Source organism: Corythoichthys intestinalis, chromosome 13, assembly GCF_030265065.1.
Source record: "Corythoichthys intestinalis isolate RoL2023-P3 chromosome 13, ASM3026506v1, whole genome shotgun sequence".
NCBI classification, from domain to species: Eukaryota; Metazoa; Chordata; class Actinopteri; order Syngnathiformes; family Syngnathidae; genus Corythoichthys; species Corythoichthys intestinalis.
This window is the reverse complement of record NC_080407.1, coordinates 12186405-12203321: the sequence shown is the minus strand read 5'-3', so window position 1 is coordinate 12203321 and position 16917 is coordinate 12186405. Positions and strand designations below refer to the sequence as shown.

General features: G+C 42.5%; 1 protein-coding gene and 1 long non-coding RNA gene across 2 annotated transcripts in view; one reads left to right on the top strand and one right to left on the bottom strand.

The window, feature by feature from the left end:
• Positions 1-16917, top strand: part of LOC130928599 (uncharacterized) — a 79677-nt gene that overhangs the window by 10351 nt on the left and 52409 nt on the right. The gene's annotated exons all lie outside the window — the stretch shown is intronic.
• Positions 1-16917, bottom strand: part of tmtc2a (transmembrane O-mannosyltransferase targeting cadherins 2a) — a 67699-nt gene that overhangs the window by 5960 nt on the left and 44822 nt on the right. The window contains exons 4-10 of the mRNA XM_057855290.1: positions 10247-11075; positions 10066-10180; positions 7381-7466; positions 6961-7145; positions 6818-6896; positions 2828-2949; positions 2044-2125 (exon numbers count right to left, since the gene is read on the bottom strand). Of these exons, the coding sequence (XP_057711273.1) occupies positions 2044-2125; positions 2828-2949; positions 6818-6896; positions 6961-7145; positions 7381-7466; positions 10066-10180; positions 10247-11075 (1498 nt within the window). The remainder of the gene's footprint in view (positions 1-2043; positions 2126-2827; positions 2950-6817; positions 6897-6960; positions 7146-7380; positions 7467-10065; positions 10181-10246; positions 11076-16917) is intronic.

The following is a 16917-nucleotide window of genomic DNA, read 5'->3' as shown; positions in this document are numbered from 1 at the left end:
AGGAAATTAGGGCAGCTTGAATAATTGCGAGCAGCAGAACAATGTCAGAGTATGTGGAGATGATGAAATGTTTTGTGTCCAAGGTTGCAAATTTAAACCGGTTCATCCTTTGTAGACATACAGTGGTACAAAAAAATTATCTGAACCTTTTGGAATTTCTCACATTTTTGCATAAAATCACCATCAAATGTGACCTTTGTCAAAATCACACAGATGAAAAAACTGTGCTTTAACTAAAACCAACCAAACATTTATAGGTTTTCATATTTTAATGAGGATAGTATGCAAAAAATGACAGAAGCGGAAAATAAGTAAGTGAACCATCACTTTTAATATTCTGTGCCCCCCCCTTTGGCAGCAATAACTTCAACCAGATGCTTCCTGTAGCTGCATATCAGTCTGGCACATCCATCAGGGCTAATCTTGGCCCATTCTTCTCTACAAAACTGCTGTAATTCAGTCAGATTCCTGGGATGTCTGGCATGAATCGCTGTCTTTAGGTCATGCCACAGCATCTCAATGGGGTTCAAGTCTGGACTTTGACTTGGCCACTCCAAAACGTGTATTTTGTTCTTCTGAAACCATTCAGAAGTTGATTTAATTCTGTGTTTTGGATCATTGTCTTGTTGCAGCATCCATCCCCTTTTTAGCTTCAATTGTCTGACAGACGGCCTCAGGTTTTCCTGCAAAACATCCTAATAGACTTTTGAATTCATCCTTCCATTAATGTGAGTTGTCTAGGCTCTGAGGTAGCAAAACAGCCCCAAATCATGATGCTCCCTCCACCATACTTCAGGGTTGGGATGACGTGTTGATGTTGGTGAGCTGTTCCATTTTTCCTCGACACATGACGTTGTGTGTTACTCCCAAGCGATTCAACTTTGGTTTCATCAGTCCACAAAATATTTTGCCAAAACTTCTGTGCAGAGTCCAAGTGCCTTTTTGTGACGTTTGCATAGAGATATTGGACTGTGCCAGTGATTTCTGTCTTTAGCAGACACTCTAGGGTTCTTTTTGACCTCTCTGAGTATTCTGTGCTGAACTTGGCATCATCTTTGGTGGAAGGCAGCTCCTTGGGAGAGAAGCAACAGTGCCAAACTCTCTCCATTTGTAGACAACTTCTCTCACTGTCGAATGATGAACATCCAGACTTTAAGAGATGATTTTGTATCCTTTCCCAGCTTTATACAAATCAACAATCCTTGATCGTAGGTCTTCATACAGCTCTTTTGAATGAACCATGATGCACATCAGACAATGCTTCTTACATTTCTTACCAGGTGTGTGTTTTATTGTGGGCAGGACAGCTTTCAACCACTCATCAGTGATGGGTCACACACCTGACTTAAAATGTTTGGTAAAAGTTGGTTTCAATTGCTCTTTAAGTCTCCTGAAGCAGAGGGTTCACTTACTTATTTTCCCCCTTCTGTCATTTTTTGCATGCTATCCTCATTGAAATACGAAAATCTATAAATGTTTGGGTGGTTTTAGGTATAGCAGTTTTTTTCATCTGTTTGATTTTGACAAAGATCAGATCACATTTGATGGCGATTTTATGCAAAAATGGGAGAAATTCCAAAAGGTTCCGATTTTTTTTCATACAACTGTACAATCAGTTTGAACCTGAAGGACAGATAGCTAATTGAACATTCGTTCAGCCGCCGTCAATACCAGCAAAAATGGTAGTAAAATGGCTTTACTTGTGTCCTCGAAGACGGGTTGCGCCCGTTCAGTCAACTTGTAGATCTAAAGTTACCCAAAAATGGATCACTTCAACCCCCCTAATGAGCAAACAGTTGCTTTCCCTCAATTTCTACATCTGCTATTATTTGTAGAACCCCCATAATTACAAGGGTTATCAGGTTACACAAGTCGCGGCATGGAGTCCACACTAGTTCAGAGCTTCAGCTGGCCACGGTCTGGTTCTGAGTCTGACTGAATCGCAGATGAAAGCATCTTTAGATCCCTGTGTAATCGGCCAAAGACCCACAGACTCAGCATGAATGCAAAGCCTAGACTAGAATAGTTCCATTTTGGTCTTACCGTAGTGCATGTAGCCATTTCCTTTCATGGGGTCAAGCTCAATGGCTCTTAGGTAGTACTTTTCTGCTTCGATTTTCTGCCCCTGGAAGACAGTGATAGAAAAACATGGAGGTTTACGACCAACTTTCCTTTCATTGAAGTTCTGGAAATGTATGTAAAACTCTTTGGGGTGACCTTTTCTTCCCGGGTCTGGCTTCTTGAGGGTAATAACAAAAAATGTCGTGGATGGAGTGATTTAATAAGGAAGGCTTGTAATTGTATTATGAGTCAGTCCACTGGGTCATTGTTCTGTCATGGCAGGGGCCTCTTGGGCCACAACTCTGCCCCTCCGATATTGTAGGTGTAAATTCGTGTGGTAAAAGAGTTCTTGGCCCTGTCCATCCGCAAGGAAGGAAAGAGGTCAAATATCCCTCAAAGGTTTATTGAGGGCAACTCCCACAGTCAAACTGGACTCAGCTGTGAACACATCTGTTGTCACATCACTGAGTTTTTCTTTCCCCCTGGTCGAAGGACAGGATGTTTTTTCTGCAGCTGCTGCAGTGCTAGAAAACACCGGGGCATCGGTATGCATGTGACCGGGTACTTGATATGTGTTTACATGCAGAAATGGAATAAGCTGGAAATAGACCAGTTGACGTCCGTGCACCTGTGACCTTCAGACACCTCTACATTGTGTTCGGAAAGGCTCTCTGGCAGCAGTCGGGACGAGTGTTCGTCTAATTTCAGTCTGCCGTTTCCTATCGATGCAGCTCCACGTAGACAATGAGGGTGCGTATGTACGTACTATGATGGACAGCAGTTTTCCATAAGTGAGGTGAGCCGGGATATGGTCCGGCTTGACCCTGAGGGACTCCTTGTACCAGTGACCCGCCTCTTCTAGCTTGTTCAGCCTCATATAGGCCTCTCCTGGGAACACGGAACAAGGTTTATTTGGAAAAGTTCTTGGTGCTGCCTGCGGGGAAAATTACTAACAAGTTACTCAAGGACAAACTATGTACAGTATCTCATAACATACATAACGCTGGGAAACAAAAGTGCAGCCAAGAAGACACTTGCAGTTGGCTCTCGCAATGACATGACATCAACATGACATCAGCACACGCCTCCCCCCACCTGACTAAACAGCCTTCTTCTGCTCAACGAGAGCTCAAACAGATCATCTAAACTCTAAGCTTTCCATTAATGTCGTTAGTGTAACAATAACAAGGCGTTGGATGTGATTTATTCCCTGGATTATCTTCAATCCTCTTCAGTAGAAGCGCACATTTAGAAGCTCCGCTGTTTGCTTTGGCAACGCTTTAACATTTGTAGAATTCACCTAAAGCCTCTCATATGTGCGATCAGCTAGCAACCAAAATCGGCACCGGACTACATTATAAAATGGCATCACAGTGCCTTTTTATAAAGTAGGTGTCAACGGATTTATGATCCCAGCTAGTTAAACTCACTGGCTGCCGTTGACGACACTAGACGTCCAATCCATTTGAACCCTCCCAATTCAAATGGATTGAACGTCTACTGAGATTAAACTCATTTTAATTCACAGCACATGGACAAAAAGAGCCACGTGATTGGACAACTAATGTTGTCGATATCACTTAGGCTAGGTTAATACCAACGGTCTTAGTGCACGAATCCGATTTTTTTCGTGTTTTTCTGACTCGCATAGAAGTGGACCATTTCAAATTCAATCTGGGTCACTTTCGTATGTGGTTTAAATCCGATCTGGTCCACATTTTTCCAGAATGTGGCGGCGGTGTGAACTGTCAAGTGTCCCACATTGAAATTCATGCAGCAATTACGTCAGCAAAGAGCGAGAGCGGTAGGCATGTCGACAGCGATGTAGCTGTGCATTAGCTTTAGCAATGAAGTACATAGTACGTTTTCTCGTAGGCACTGTCTAACGGTTTGCATTATTCTAACACACTTGATACAATCAATCAGGGAATAGAATCGTTTCTCGTATTTACTGTTTGACTGTTTGTATTACTCTAACACACCCAAAAATAATATAAATAGCACTTACAGTGGGGCAAATAAGTATTTAGTCAACCACCAATTGTGCAAGTCCTCCTACTTGAAAAGATTAGAGAGGCCTGTAATTGTCAACATTGGTAAACCTCAACCATGACAGACAGAATGTGGAAAAAAAAACTGAAAATCACATTTTTGATTTTTAAAGAATTTATTTCCAAATTAGAGTGGAAAGTAAGTATTTGGTCACCTACAAACAAGCAAGATTTCTGGCTGTCAAAGAGGTCTAACTTCTTCTAACGAGGTCTAAAGATGCTCCACTCGTTACCTGTATTAATGGTACCTGTTTTAACTCATTATCGGTATAAAAGACACCTGTCCACAACCTCAGTCGGTCACACTCAAAACTACTATGGCCAAGACCAAAGAGCTGTCGAAGGAGACCGGACACAAAACTGCACCAGGCTGGGAAGACTGAATCTGCAATAGGTAAAACACTTGGTGTAAAGAAATCAACTGTGAGAGCAATTATTAGAAAATGGAAGACATACAATACCACGGATAATCTCCCTCGATCTGCGGGTCCATGCAAGATCTCACCCTGTGGCGTCAAAATGAAGAACAAGAACGGTGAGCAAAAATCCCAGAACCACATGGATCTCGTGAATGACCTACAGAGAGCTTGGACCACAGTAACAAAGGCTACTATCAGTAACACAATACGCCACCAGGGACTCAAATCCTTTACTGCCAGACGTGTCCCCCTGCTGAGCCAGTACACGTCCAGGCCCATCTGCGGGTGATCCAGAAGAGGACTGGGAGAATGTGTTATGGTCAGATTAAACCAAAATAGAACTTTTTGGTAGAAACATAGGTTCTCGTGTTTGGAGGAGAAAGAATACTGAATTGCATCCGATGAACACCATACCCACTGTGAAACATAGGAGTGGAAACATCATGCTTTGGGGCTGTTTTTCTGCAAAGGGACCAGGACGACTGATCTGTGTAAAGGAAAGAATGAATGGGGCCATGTATTGAGAGATTTTGAGAGAAAATCTCCTTCCATTAACAAGGGCATTGAAGATGAGACGTGGTTGGGTCTTTCAGCATGACAATGATCCCAAACAAACAGCCAGGGCAACAAAGGAGTGGCTTCGTAAGAAGCATTGGAGTGGCCTAGCCAATCTCCAGATCTCAACCTCATAGAAAATCTGTGGAGGGAGTTGAAAGTCTGTGTTGCCCAACGACAGCCCCAAAACATCAATGCTTTAGAGGAGATCTGCATGGAGTGATGGGCCAAAATACCAGCAAGTGTGTGTGAAAAGCTTGTGAAGCGTTACAGAAAACGTTTGGCCTCCGGTATTGCCAACAAAGGGTACATAACAAAGTATTGAGATGAACTTTTGGTATTGACCAAATACTTATTTTCCACCATGATATGCAAATAAATTCTTTAAAAATCAATCAATAGGATTTTGTGTTTTTTTTTTTCCTCACATTCTGTCTCTCATGGTTGAGGTTTACCCATGTTGACAATTACAGGCCTCTCTAATATTTTCAAGTGGAAGAACTTGCACAATTAGTGGTTGACTAAATACTTATTTGCCCCACTGTATACCATAGTTTAAGGAAAACAATCAGAATATAGGGCATCAGAGATAAACAACGCTTTCTTACCACCGAATCCCAGCGCATGTGTCATGCAACTGACACGCCAACTCTCGCAATCAATTCTCCTGGACAGTGCAGAACAAATGGCGGGACGCTCCGTCCCAACACAAGGAACATCAGAGAATGCCCGATATCCAAATGATAACATGACTGACAAGACTCCAAGAGCCCCTTCGACCCTGAGCTGGCAAAATCCACAACCCTCATTGACCCCCAGACAACAGTAACTCCCGAATCCTTCTGTCCAATCCACAAACAGACAATAATCCTAAACACACCCCTCTTCCGACCCACAGCCTGCCCGGCGACAGCCTTCAAAAGACTGAATGTTTAACTAAGCGTTGTCATATTTCTCGGGAACCTTTTGTTGACGTGTGATAGGGTGACCTTGCCTCCCCACCTGAGTGTTTGTTTCGCCTTGCCGGTTTGATCGCTGCCGACCTGAATAAATTGTCAACTTGTTTTCGGTGAGCCTTCTTTAAACTTTTCAAAATGGAGTCAGTACAAAGGGTTAAGACTAAGGTGAACGTGCGGAGTTTGCCCTTTTGGCCGGATTGTCGGGTCTTGCCGGGCCGGGTCGTTGGGGCTGCGCCAGCGCGGGTCCGGCGGATCAGCTGGCACGATTCCAATGGTCTGGCTAGAAGGTCAGATTCCTTCAGCGACTAGCTTGAACTCTGCTTTTACGCAGTCGGCGGGCTTGATAACAGTCAGTAAAAAAAACAAAAAATAAAATGAAGAAAAGGATAAGCCTGGTAATGCTTGGTTTTCTTTCTGTGCACCAAATGAGCAATATTTCAGTATTGCTTACATGGTCAAATCGGGGCAAACTGACACACACACTAAAGGATTATTTTGGAAATCAAAATATGTTCACCCTGGAATGACGTACAGCCAGCATGTGTAGTTATTTATTTTGATGATTTTGTGCATGTGGGTCAGTTTGTTTAGCACGTGTTGGACTCTGAATTAGTGCGGATGTGTAATACTTGAACGGGCTCAATGGACAAAGCCAGTCTGAATGGGCACGCCAAAAAACAGATATGACAAAAAATCGGAATTGTGCAGTAAGACCTGCAGTATGAACCTAGCCTTAGACTTAAAACATAATGCAGAAGAAAATTAGGCATACCCATCATGTTAAAAAGGCTGTGCGGTGCAAACTGTCTGGGCATTCTCTGCACTGCCTGCTTGTAAATGGAGAGGGCCTCCTGTGGAATGACACAAAAAATCATTAATGGGCCCTGAAATTGGTAAAGAATCATTATTTTGTACCTCCTGTTGACCCTGCTCGTGCAGCAATTTTCCCAGGTTATAGAGGCAGCTGGTGACTGAGCTCTTGTGGGTGTGGGGATCCTTCAGATTCTCATCAGGTATGTTGGAACATGTCACGAAGGTCCGTTTGGCTTCTTCTATGCTGCCCTGGTTCATCAGGATAATTCCCGTGTTCAGGTAGGCTGCTGCAAGGCAGTAATGAAGATGGATGAGCCCGATAAATGTTTTGATTTAACCATTGATTAATCCTCTAGATATTCTTTAATTAGCTCTTTAATGGCTTTGGGGATTAGGCTAAAAATAGCCTGATATCCAAAATGTGGGACGCCTCGGAAATGAAGCGTGACCCTTTGTCTGGGTCTAATTACTCCAAACACTGCAGAATATCAGAGCGTGTGAGCATCCGCGAGGTTTCCTTACATGCAAGCGTTGGCCGACTTCCGATAGCCAGTTTGTAGTAATGAAGTGCCTCGGAAAATCTCTCGTTCTCCTGCAGCAGCAAACCCCTGGAAAACGCACAGATCTTTGAGAGGACTTTTTGACTCTTTGGGAATAACTTCGCTTCTGTAGAAACTGTAATGAATCTGTGTTATTTCCAGAGACTTAACGTAATTTTCGGACTACTGTCCCTGACAAAAGTCTTGTTGCTTATCCATTTTGTAGCAACAGTTGCTGATAACCTGACTTTTAATTATTAAATTGGTTTCAGAAATGGCTCATATGGAAGCTAAGACCCTCCCAAATGATGTTGAATGTACAAAAATATATTTGTTTCACTGAAATAAGATTTATCATTTAATGAAGATATAAAGGTCAAATTTTGGCAAGACAAAAGTTTTGTCGCCTACAGAAAGTAGTGTGAAAATTGAACAAAAAAATCTACTTCAAATACAAAATTATGTTGCATAACATTGGCGAATTTATTGGTGATTTGAGATCCAAATTTAGTATTTTGTATGACTTCCATGGGCTTGAAGGACTGCATTCATGCGGTTCGGCAAGGATTCATACAATTTATTGATGAAGTTATCAGGAACATCAAAGAAAGCAGTCTTGCATGCCTCCCAGAGTTCATCAACATTCTTGGGTTTCGCCCTCCATGCTTCCTCTTATATTCTACCCCAGACATGCTTAATGATGTTCATGTCTGGTCGACTCAGTGCCCAGAAACCAGCATTAAACAAAAAGAAAATTTAAAAAACATGTGGCATTTGCCAAGGCCCACAGCCTGTCAAAAGAATGGACACTAGAAAAGTGGCGAAAGGTGGATTTTTCAGATGAATCTTCCATTGAATTACACCACAGTCGCCGCAAATATTGCAGGAGACCTACTGGAGCCCTTATGGATCCGAGATTCACTCAGAAAACAGTGAAGTTTGGTGGTGGCAAAATCATGGTCTGGGGTTATATCCAGTATGGGGGTGTGCGAGAGATCTGCAGAGTGGAAGGCAACATAAATAGTCTGAAATATCAACAAATCTTAGCTGCCTCTTTCATTCCTAACCATAAAAAAGGGACACATTCTGCAGCAGGATGGTGCTCCATCGCATACTTCAATCTCTACCTCAAAGTTCCTAAAGGCAAGAAGATCAAGATCCTCCAGGACCGGCCAGCCCAGTCACCAGACATGAACATCATTGAGCATGTCTGGGGTAGGATGAAAGAGGAAGCATGGAAGACGAAACCCAAGAATGTTGATGAACTCTGGGAGGCATGCAAGACTGCTTTCTTTGATGTTCCTGATAACTTAATCAATAAATTGTATGAATCCTTGCCGAACCGCATGGATGCAGTCCTTCAAGCCCATGGAAGTCATACAAAATATCAAATTTGGATCTCACATCACCACTACTTAATTTGCTTATGTTATGTAACATGTTTATGTATTTGAAGTACTTTTTTGTTCAATTTTCACTCTACTTTCTGTAGGCGACAAAACTTTTGTCATGCCAAAATTTGACCTTTATGTCTTCATTAAATTATAAATCTTTTTTCAGTGCAACAAAAATATATTTTTGCACATTCAACATCATCTGGGAGGGTCTTAGCTTTCATATGAACCATTTCTGAAACCGATGGAATAATTAAAAGTCAGGTTATTAACAATTGTTTCTACAAAATGGATAGGCGGCAAGACTTTTGTCAGGGACTGAATAAGGCACACCCGACTATAAGCCGCCACCCACTAAATTTGACACAAAAACATAATTTGATCATAGATAAGCCTCGATGGACTAAAAGCCGTGGCTGTCCTCACTGTTTTATAGGGTATTTACACCAAAAGATATTAACCAGTAACACTTTGACAGCGGCACCATAAGAGCAAATGAACCACCATGAAGGTTTGAACCAATTGCTTCAAGAAGCTTCATTTGGCCATCACTGCTCCCTTGAGGGAGACAGCCAACCTCTGCTGCCACCTGCTGTCAACACTGTTGTCGTCCAACATTCCTCCTAGCATGCATTGTAGCACTACAGATGTAAATGACAATCAAAATTCATGCTCTGTGCTAATTATTTCTTCAGTTACTGTACCAGTTGTTTCATTAACTGCTAGTTATGGTGTTTGGTAACACTTTTTTTTTGACATTGGCGCCCTAAGACCGTCATAATTATGACATGACACTGCCATGAGCAATAATCAATGCTTATGACAGATATCATTTTGTGTCATCTGGCAAATTATCTCACTTTTGAACTGATGTAAATGATCCGAGCTGGACATAAATGGAGTTAGTGACATAATTATCCAGAAGACAGTATATGATATGTCATATGCATTCATTAACGCCCATTCATTGAAAGTGTTACCTATTAACCCAATAAATCAGCAAATAAGCTGCACTGGACTATAAAGTGCAGGATTCAAAATGAGGGGGAAAAAAGTAGCTGCTTATAGTCTGAAAATTACAGTAATGAAGTCAAGATTCAATAGAAGAGCCACCAACTCTTTTGTTATTCTCTCTCATCTATTCTTATTTTTTTCGTGTCACTCTCTTGCGTTCACCTCGTTTTCCGCTTCCCTCGGCATGTGACGAATGCGATTAGCGCAACTGCAAGGTGACATGCAGGAGTAGAAGAGCAGGCCGTGTGTGTTACACTCACAAGTTATACAGCATGTCAGCCATGTTTCCCCTGTTGTGCAGAGCATTTCTGTATGCTCTCTCTGCCTCAGCCATCTTGCCCTGGCTCTTTAGAACGTTTCCCAAGTTGCCCCAGGCTGCGGGAGACATTCACATTCATGCCAAAATCCACATGATGGAAAGTGAGGACTTGCCGCTCTTACCTTTTGCAGGATTCACACTAATTCCTGACTTGTACAGATTCTCCTCGTTGCTCCAGTCCTTATTTCTTTGAAATGTTCTCAGTGAATTTAGCAGCCCCAGCCCCAAACACAAACTCAACAGCAAGGCCTTGCAGCTCTTTCTTCTCAGTCTGACGTACAAGGTTCTTGCACCAGTGGCTACTAGTAGGCAGAAGCCGATGCTGGGAATGTAGAGTACCCTCTCGGCAATGACGAAACCGACATAAAAGAAGAGGTTGGAGGCTGGGAGGAACGGTAACGATAGCAAGGCCAGTGAGAAGATCACAAGGTTTTCTGTAGGTGGTAGCGACATCCGGAAATTGTCATCGTGAAGTCCGTCCGACCCATTCACGGTTATCTTTGGTGGCGCCAAGTCTGTGTTGTGGTTCGTATCAGGCACGTGGTAACCGTTCCCATTGGTGACCGATTTGCCATTTGTGGCTCTACTGTCCATTTCCTTTCCTTTTGAGGTGGGGCCGTGAAACCCAAACCAAGCCAGGAGAATGACTCCTCCGTAAAAGGCGAGCGTGTGAAGGTTCCGCCAGTCGGCCAAGGACCTCACCAAGGGCACCGCGTCCATGGACCAGTCGAAACTCAACTTGTCGGGACAGAGCAGTAGCCAGGCGTTGGCGGCAGGCAGGTGGAGGAAGGTCAACGTCCGGGTAAGGAGATGCGGCGAGTCGGCCGCCGGGTTGTCAGAGTTGGAGAAGTTGGGAGGTTTGTTACCCATCCAGTAGATGCGACCTGACAGCAGAATCACTCCCCAGGTAGCCAGGGCAACAAGACTTGGCAACAGCTTCAGGTTCTTCTTCTGAAACGGAGCAAAAATAACACAAAATGAGTTTAATCAGAAAGACAATGCTCTCATAAATTTGTCTTATGGGAGCAGAATTACAGGATTTTAGCGATAAGCCGTGAAAGATCCGTCTTTAACACTAGAACTACCCAGGGTGGATCAGTTGATGCAAATCACTTTTGTAACCAGAGAAGGATCATCTGACCCTAAGCAGCATATCTTTTGTGAGCACTATGGTCCTCATCAGTCATTCCCATTCACACTCGCAAAACCACAGCGTTGAATTGCTCCAGTTAGCATCTTGAGTGTTTGCAGGGCAAGGGTGCCTTGGCTCATGGGGGAAGTGTAAACTGGTGTTGTTGCTGGCCTGTTGTCACTTTCAAGCCCAGAAGAAAGGTTGTGGTGAAAAAGCCACCATAAAATAGACCAAACTACTGACAGGATGTGACTTTTCTTTTTAAGTGTTTACTTGTCCCTTCAACTCTTCCTGCTGTATCCTACGTGTAAACCAATTGGAACATACTCGGCAGGTTTTCTTTTTAAATTTCATTCATGGAACCATACTGTGGTCAGACTTACAGTATGTCTCACATATACTATATGTGTATAAACTGTATGGAGACAGAAAGGTGCCATCGGATTGTTGTCTGGGGCAATGAATACCTTTAGAGATCATTTTCTCTCCCCCTTCTGAATAGGCTTGTCCAGTTGGACAAAACAGTTGTTGCTTGTCGGACAGTGGACCGCTCAGGCAGGCAATCGGGAGGACAACCTTTTTACATCTTCCAAAAGCTGCAGTTTGACTACGGTACAAGGGACGGTGGAATTAAAAAAAAACAACAAAACAGGTCTAGGTTTTGGAGGTTGTTGCCGAAGCAATTTTTCCTTCTGCACCTTCTTTGCGCCCACATGAGAGTGAGCCAATTCCTTTGCAAGACCCACCAAGAATTCCACCGGTCTCTCTGATATTCAAGATGCTATTTGCAGCCAGAGTGAAACCCTAGATCACACCTAGGCAGCGACTCCACAGGAGTGTTTAGGGGGGTGGCCTGCTGGATTGTTTCTTTGAGTGGTCTATTGTTTGACAAAGCCTAGTAGTCAGTTTGGAATCGGAGTCATTTGACGCCTTTCTGGTAACTCTTTATTGCCAAAAACAACCCGGGACTTCCAGTGTTAATTAAAAAGTCAACCCCCCCACCCCCACAAAAATAAATCTCAGGTGTTTTCCATATACTGAGTATGGCATATTCATAGCAAAGAATGGATGTCTTAGTATAGTCTTAAGTGTACTTTCCAGGTTGGTTGTGAGCGTTGCCTCGAGTGTGACTGCTAATCAGCTTAGAACTCATTGTGTTGGTATGCAGATACTGTTTACATCTCGTAAGAGCATTAATTCTGCAGCCATGAGGTTGACTGTCACGCAACACTTTAAACCTTGATCTTTTAATTGATCTCCTTTTCAGTTTTCTCTCACTTTTAATGTCTATTAGATATGCCGATGTTGAATGTCTCGGAGGTGAAGGTCAAGTAGAGTTCCCCCGGTGGACTTAATGCGACGTAACAAGAGTGATGACCACTGAAAGGCTGCTCACTGCCTCTTTTGTGAGCCCATTTGTTATCTCCCGGCTCGTCCTTGGCATGAACTACATTTGAACCCGTACGACGAGTGTGCGCCTTCACGCATACATAAACCGTAAAGCATTCTAATGTGCACGGCAGAACGTTCACGGTGGTCTGCGTTTCATCAACAATTTCCATGATGAAGAGTAACGCCTTGGACAGTGTCACAAACAGGACACGCATCTCCTCGTGTGAGCTTTAAACGGTACTGTGATGGAAAACTTGTTGTCCATAACAAAAGCGCACGTTGGGATTATCGTAAGAGGTTTAGCGCGGCCTTGCAGGATCTACGGGTTCCAGCTCGGCTGTTGATTCCACAGGATGAAAAGTGGAAAAAATATGAGAAGGTCAACAGGGGCAGGCAACTCCTCACGACCCCCTCGGGATGCTTGGGTTGCTCTTAAAAGAGCCCGTTGACTGAGCTTTTGGAGTACTTTGACAGGTGCTACATGAACAGCTAGTCGAAAGCAAAAGTAGTTCCAGCATCAGTTGCATTAAAGCTTAATTTTAGCCTTAACTGCATCTCGTGTCCCCCAAATTGTCTCATAATTGCCGCCTCTGCGCGTCAGCTGCTTTCAAGCATGACCATGAATCCTCTCGCTAATCAGTTTTTAAGTGCTTCCAGTGTATCAAATTAGCCTGCAGGTGCAGGACGCTTGTTTGAACAGTTTGTGGCACTCCAAAGTTTGCAAAACAACGACATGATTGATCCAATTGCATTTGGGTTTTCTGGTGATTTCAACATAAGCCACCTGCGTCATGTGGCTTGCCAAATTATTAGGTACAATAGCACAAATGCCTCAAATCCACCCGTAAGGATTATAATACTCATTTTTGTTTTCAAACTTATTCAGAATGAGTTTTTTTTTTTTATTGTTACACACTGACATTTAATTAGGAGCATCAATGTCGGTGTAACGTTGTATGATACCACAAACTGCCGCTTGCGTTCCAGACTGCTACTAGAATAAAGACATCATTTGACTGTGAGTTGCACCTGGTGATGACGCGAACAAGGGCGCAGGTTTGCATAGGGACGGTAGGGTTGTAACATTGTCAACTTTTCAGGATGCTCAAATTATCCCCACCAATTTTTGAGCAACCTTATTTGCATTAAATACCGTAATTTTCCCACTATAAGCCGCCACCCACCAAATTTGGCACGAAAATGACATTTGTTCATAAATATGCCGCGCTGGACTATAAGCCGCAGCTATCCACACTGTATTATGGGTTATTAACACCAAAAGATATTAACCAGTAACACTTTATTTGACTGCGGCGTCTAACGACTCTCATAAGACCAAATGAACCACCATGAAGCTTTGAACCACTTGGCTGCAAAGCTTCATTGCTTCAAGAAGCTTCATTTGGTCATCACTGCACCCTTGGGGGAGACAGTCAACCTCTGCTGCCACTGCTTATCAACACTGTTGTTTTCCAATATGCCTCCTAGCATGCATTGCTACAGATGTAAATAACAATCAAAATTCATGTTATGTTTTCAGTTACTGTTCCAGTTGTTTAATTGATTGCTAGTTAGGGTATTTTGTAACACTTTATTGGACAGCGACATCAAACGACTGTCATAAGACAATCATAATTATGACATGACACTGTCATCAGCATTTATGAACGCTTATAACCGATGTCATTTTGTGTTATCCGGCAAATGATCTCACCTTTGAATGGATGTTTTGTAAAAGATCCAAGATGGACATAAATAGAGTTAGTGATATAATTTGCCGGATTACACTTAATGACATAAGCATTCAGTAATATAGTGATGATATACAGTATATACACTCACCGGCCACTTTATTAGGTATACCTGTCCAACTGCTCGTTAACACTTAATTTCTAATCAGTCAATCACATGGCGGCAACTCAGTGCATTTAGGCATGTAGACATGGTTTAGGACAATCTCCTGCAGTTCAAACCGAGCATCAGTATGGGGAAGAAAGGTGATTTGAGTGACTTTGAACGTGGCATGGTTGTTGGTGCCAGAAGGGCTGGTCTGAGTATTTCAGAAACTGCTGATCTACTGGGATTTTCACACACAACCATCTCTAGGGTTTACAGAGAATGGTCCGAAAAAGAAAAAATATCCAGTGAGCGGCAATTCTGTGGGCGAAAATGCCTTGTTGATGCCAGAGGTCAGAGGAGAATGGCCAGACTGGTTCGAGCTGATAGGAAGGCAACAGTGACTCAAATAACCACCCGTTACAACCAAGGTAGGCAGAAGAGCATCTCTGAACGCACGGTACGTCGAACTTTGAGGCAAATGGGCTACTGCAGCAGAAGACTACGCCGGGTGCCACTCCTTTCAGCTAAGAACAGGAAACTGAGGCTACAATTTGCACAAGCTCATCGAAATTGGACAATAGAAGATTGTAAAAACGTTGCCTGGTCTGATGAGTCTCGATTTATGCTCCGACATTCGGATGGTAGGGTCAGAATTTGGCGTCAACAACATGAAAGCATGGATCCATCCTGCCTTGTATCAACGGTTCAGGCTGGTGGTGTGGTGAAATGGTGTGGGGAATATTTTCTTGGCACTCTAGGCACTAAAATCACCTTTCTTCCCCATACTGATGCTCTGTTTGAACTGCAGAAGATTGTCTTAAACCATATCTACATGCATAAATGCACTGAGTTGCCGCCATGTGATTGGTTGATTAGAAATCAAGTGTTAACGAGCAGTCGGACAGGTGTACCTAATAAAGTGGCCGGTGAGTGTATATACTGTGTATATATATATATATATATATATATATATATATATATATATATATATATATATATATATATATATATAGTAATAATAATATAGTCATGATAGTGTCATGTCACAATTATGACGGCCTGGTGTTACCTATTAACCCAAATAAATCAACAAATAAGCTGCAGGATTCAAAATGAAGGAAAAAAGTAGTGGCTTATAGTCCTAAAATTACAGTAATGACTTCAGTTATATAGATAATTTAGAACATGTTGTCAGGATAGAATTGACCCTACCTTATTTTCATAATGTTCATACTTACGTTTCCCCTTTTATACTTGCTGAATGTGCCTTCAATTCCCCACTCCCCCCCAAACACACGTTTGATGGGCTGATGACTTGACCAACCACCGCCACATCACACACCCTCACTCACACGGCACCAACAGAAAGACGTGTCGATTGTTGACATCATGCCGCCTCCTCTGCCCCCTTCGAAGAAAAGGGATATTAAAAAAATTTTTCGGCCAGCAGCAGCCACTGTAAGTAATGTAAAAATATGTCAATGTTGTGGAGGTGCTGCATAACCTCATATGTTGCTCACGCAACATAATTAACTATGTATGGGATGGATGGGCACTTAAATGGTGGTGCATAACCTCATATGTTGCACACACAACATAATCATAATTAACTATGTATTTGGTCTTATTAATGTCCCGTCCCCCAGCAAAAACTGTACATGCAAGTTATGCTGTTATATCATCCCTACCAATGTTGTGACCAAACCTACGCCCTTGGACGTGAAATATTATCCTTTACATCAGAAAGCGAACGTTTTTGGAATGATCTTGATTCACATTCGGTTTTATTTGGAAGCAAAATGATTTCCTTTTTGTTACACAAGATCCTAATCTTATGTCCTTATCAGCGGAGTTCAGTTGTATCAAAACTTGAGCTCTCTTGCATTTCCATAAATGGTTTGGGAACATACAGTGCTGGCCAAAAGCATTGGCACCCCTGCAATTCTGTCAGATAATGCTCAATTTTTCCCAGAAAATGATTGCAATTACAAATACTATGGTAATAATATCTTTATTTATTTTGCTTGCAATGAAAAAAGACAAAAGAGAATGGTAAAAAAATTAAATCATTATCATTTTACACAAAACTCCAAAAATGGGTCGGACAAAAGTATTGGCACCCTTTGAAAACTCATGTTATGCATTTAACAGCATTTATACTTACATATGGTACATAGCAGGTGGTGGCAATAACTTAATCACATATGCAGCCAGTTAAAATGGATTAAAGTTGACTCAACCTCTGTCCAGTGTCTGTGTGTACCACATTGAGCATGGAGAAAAGAAAGACCAAAGAACTGTTTGAGGACTTGAGAAGAAAAATTGTGAGAAAGCATGGGCAATCTCAAGTCTCAAGTCCGTCTCCAAAGACCTGAATGTTCCTGTGTCTACCGTGCGCAGTGTCATCAATAAGTGTAACGCCCATGGCAC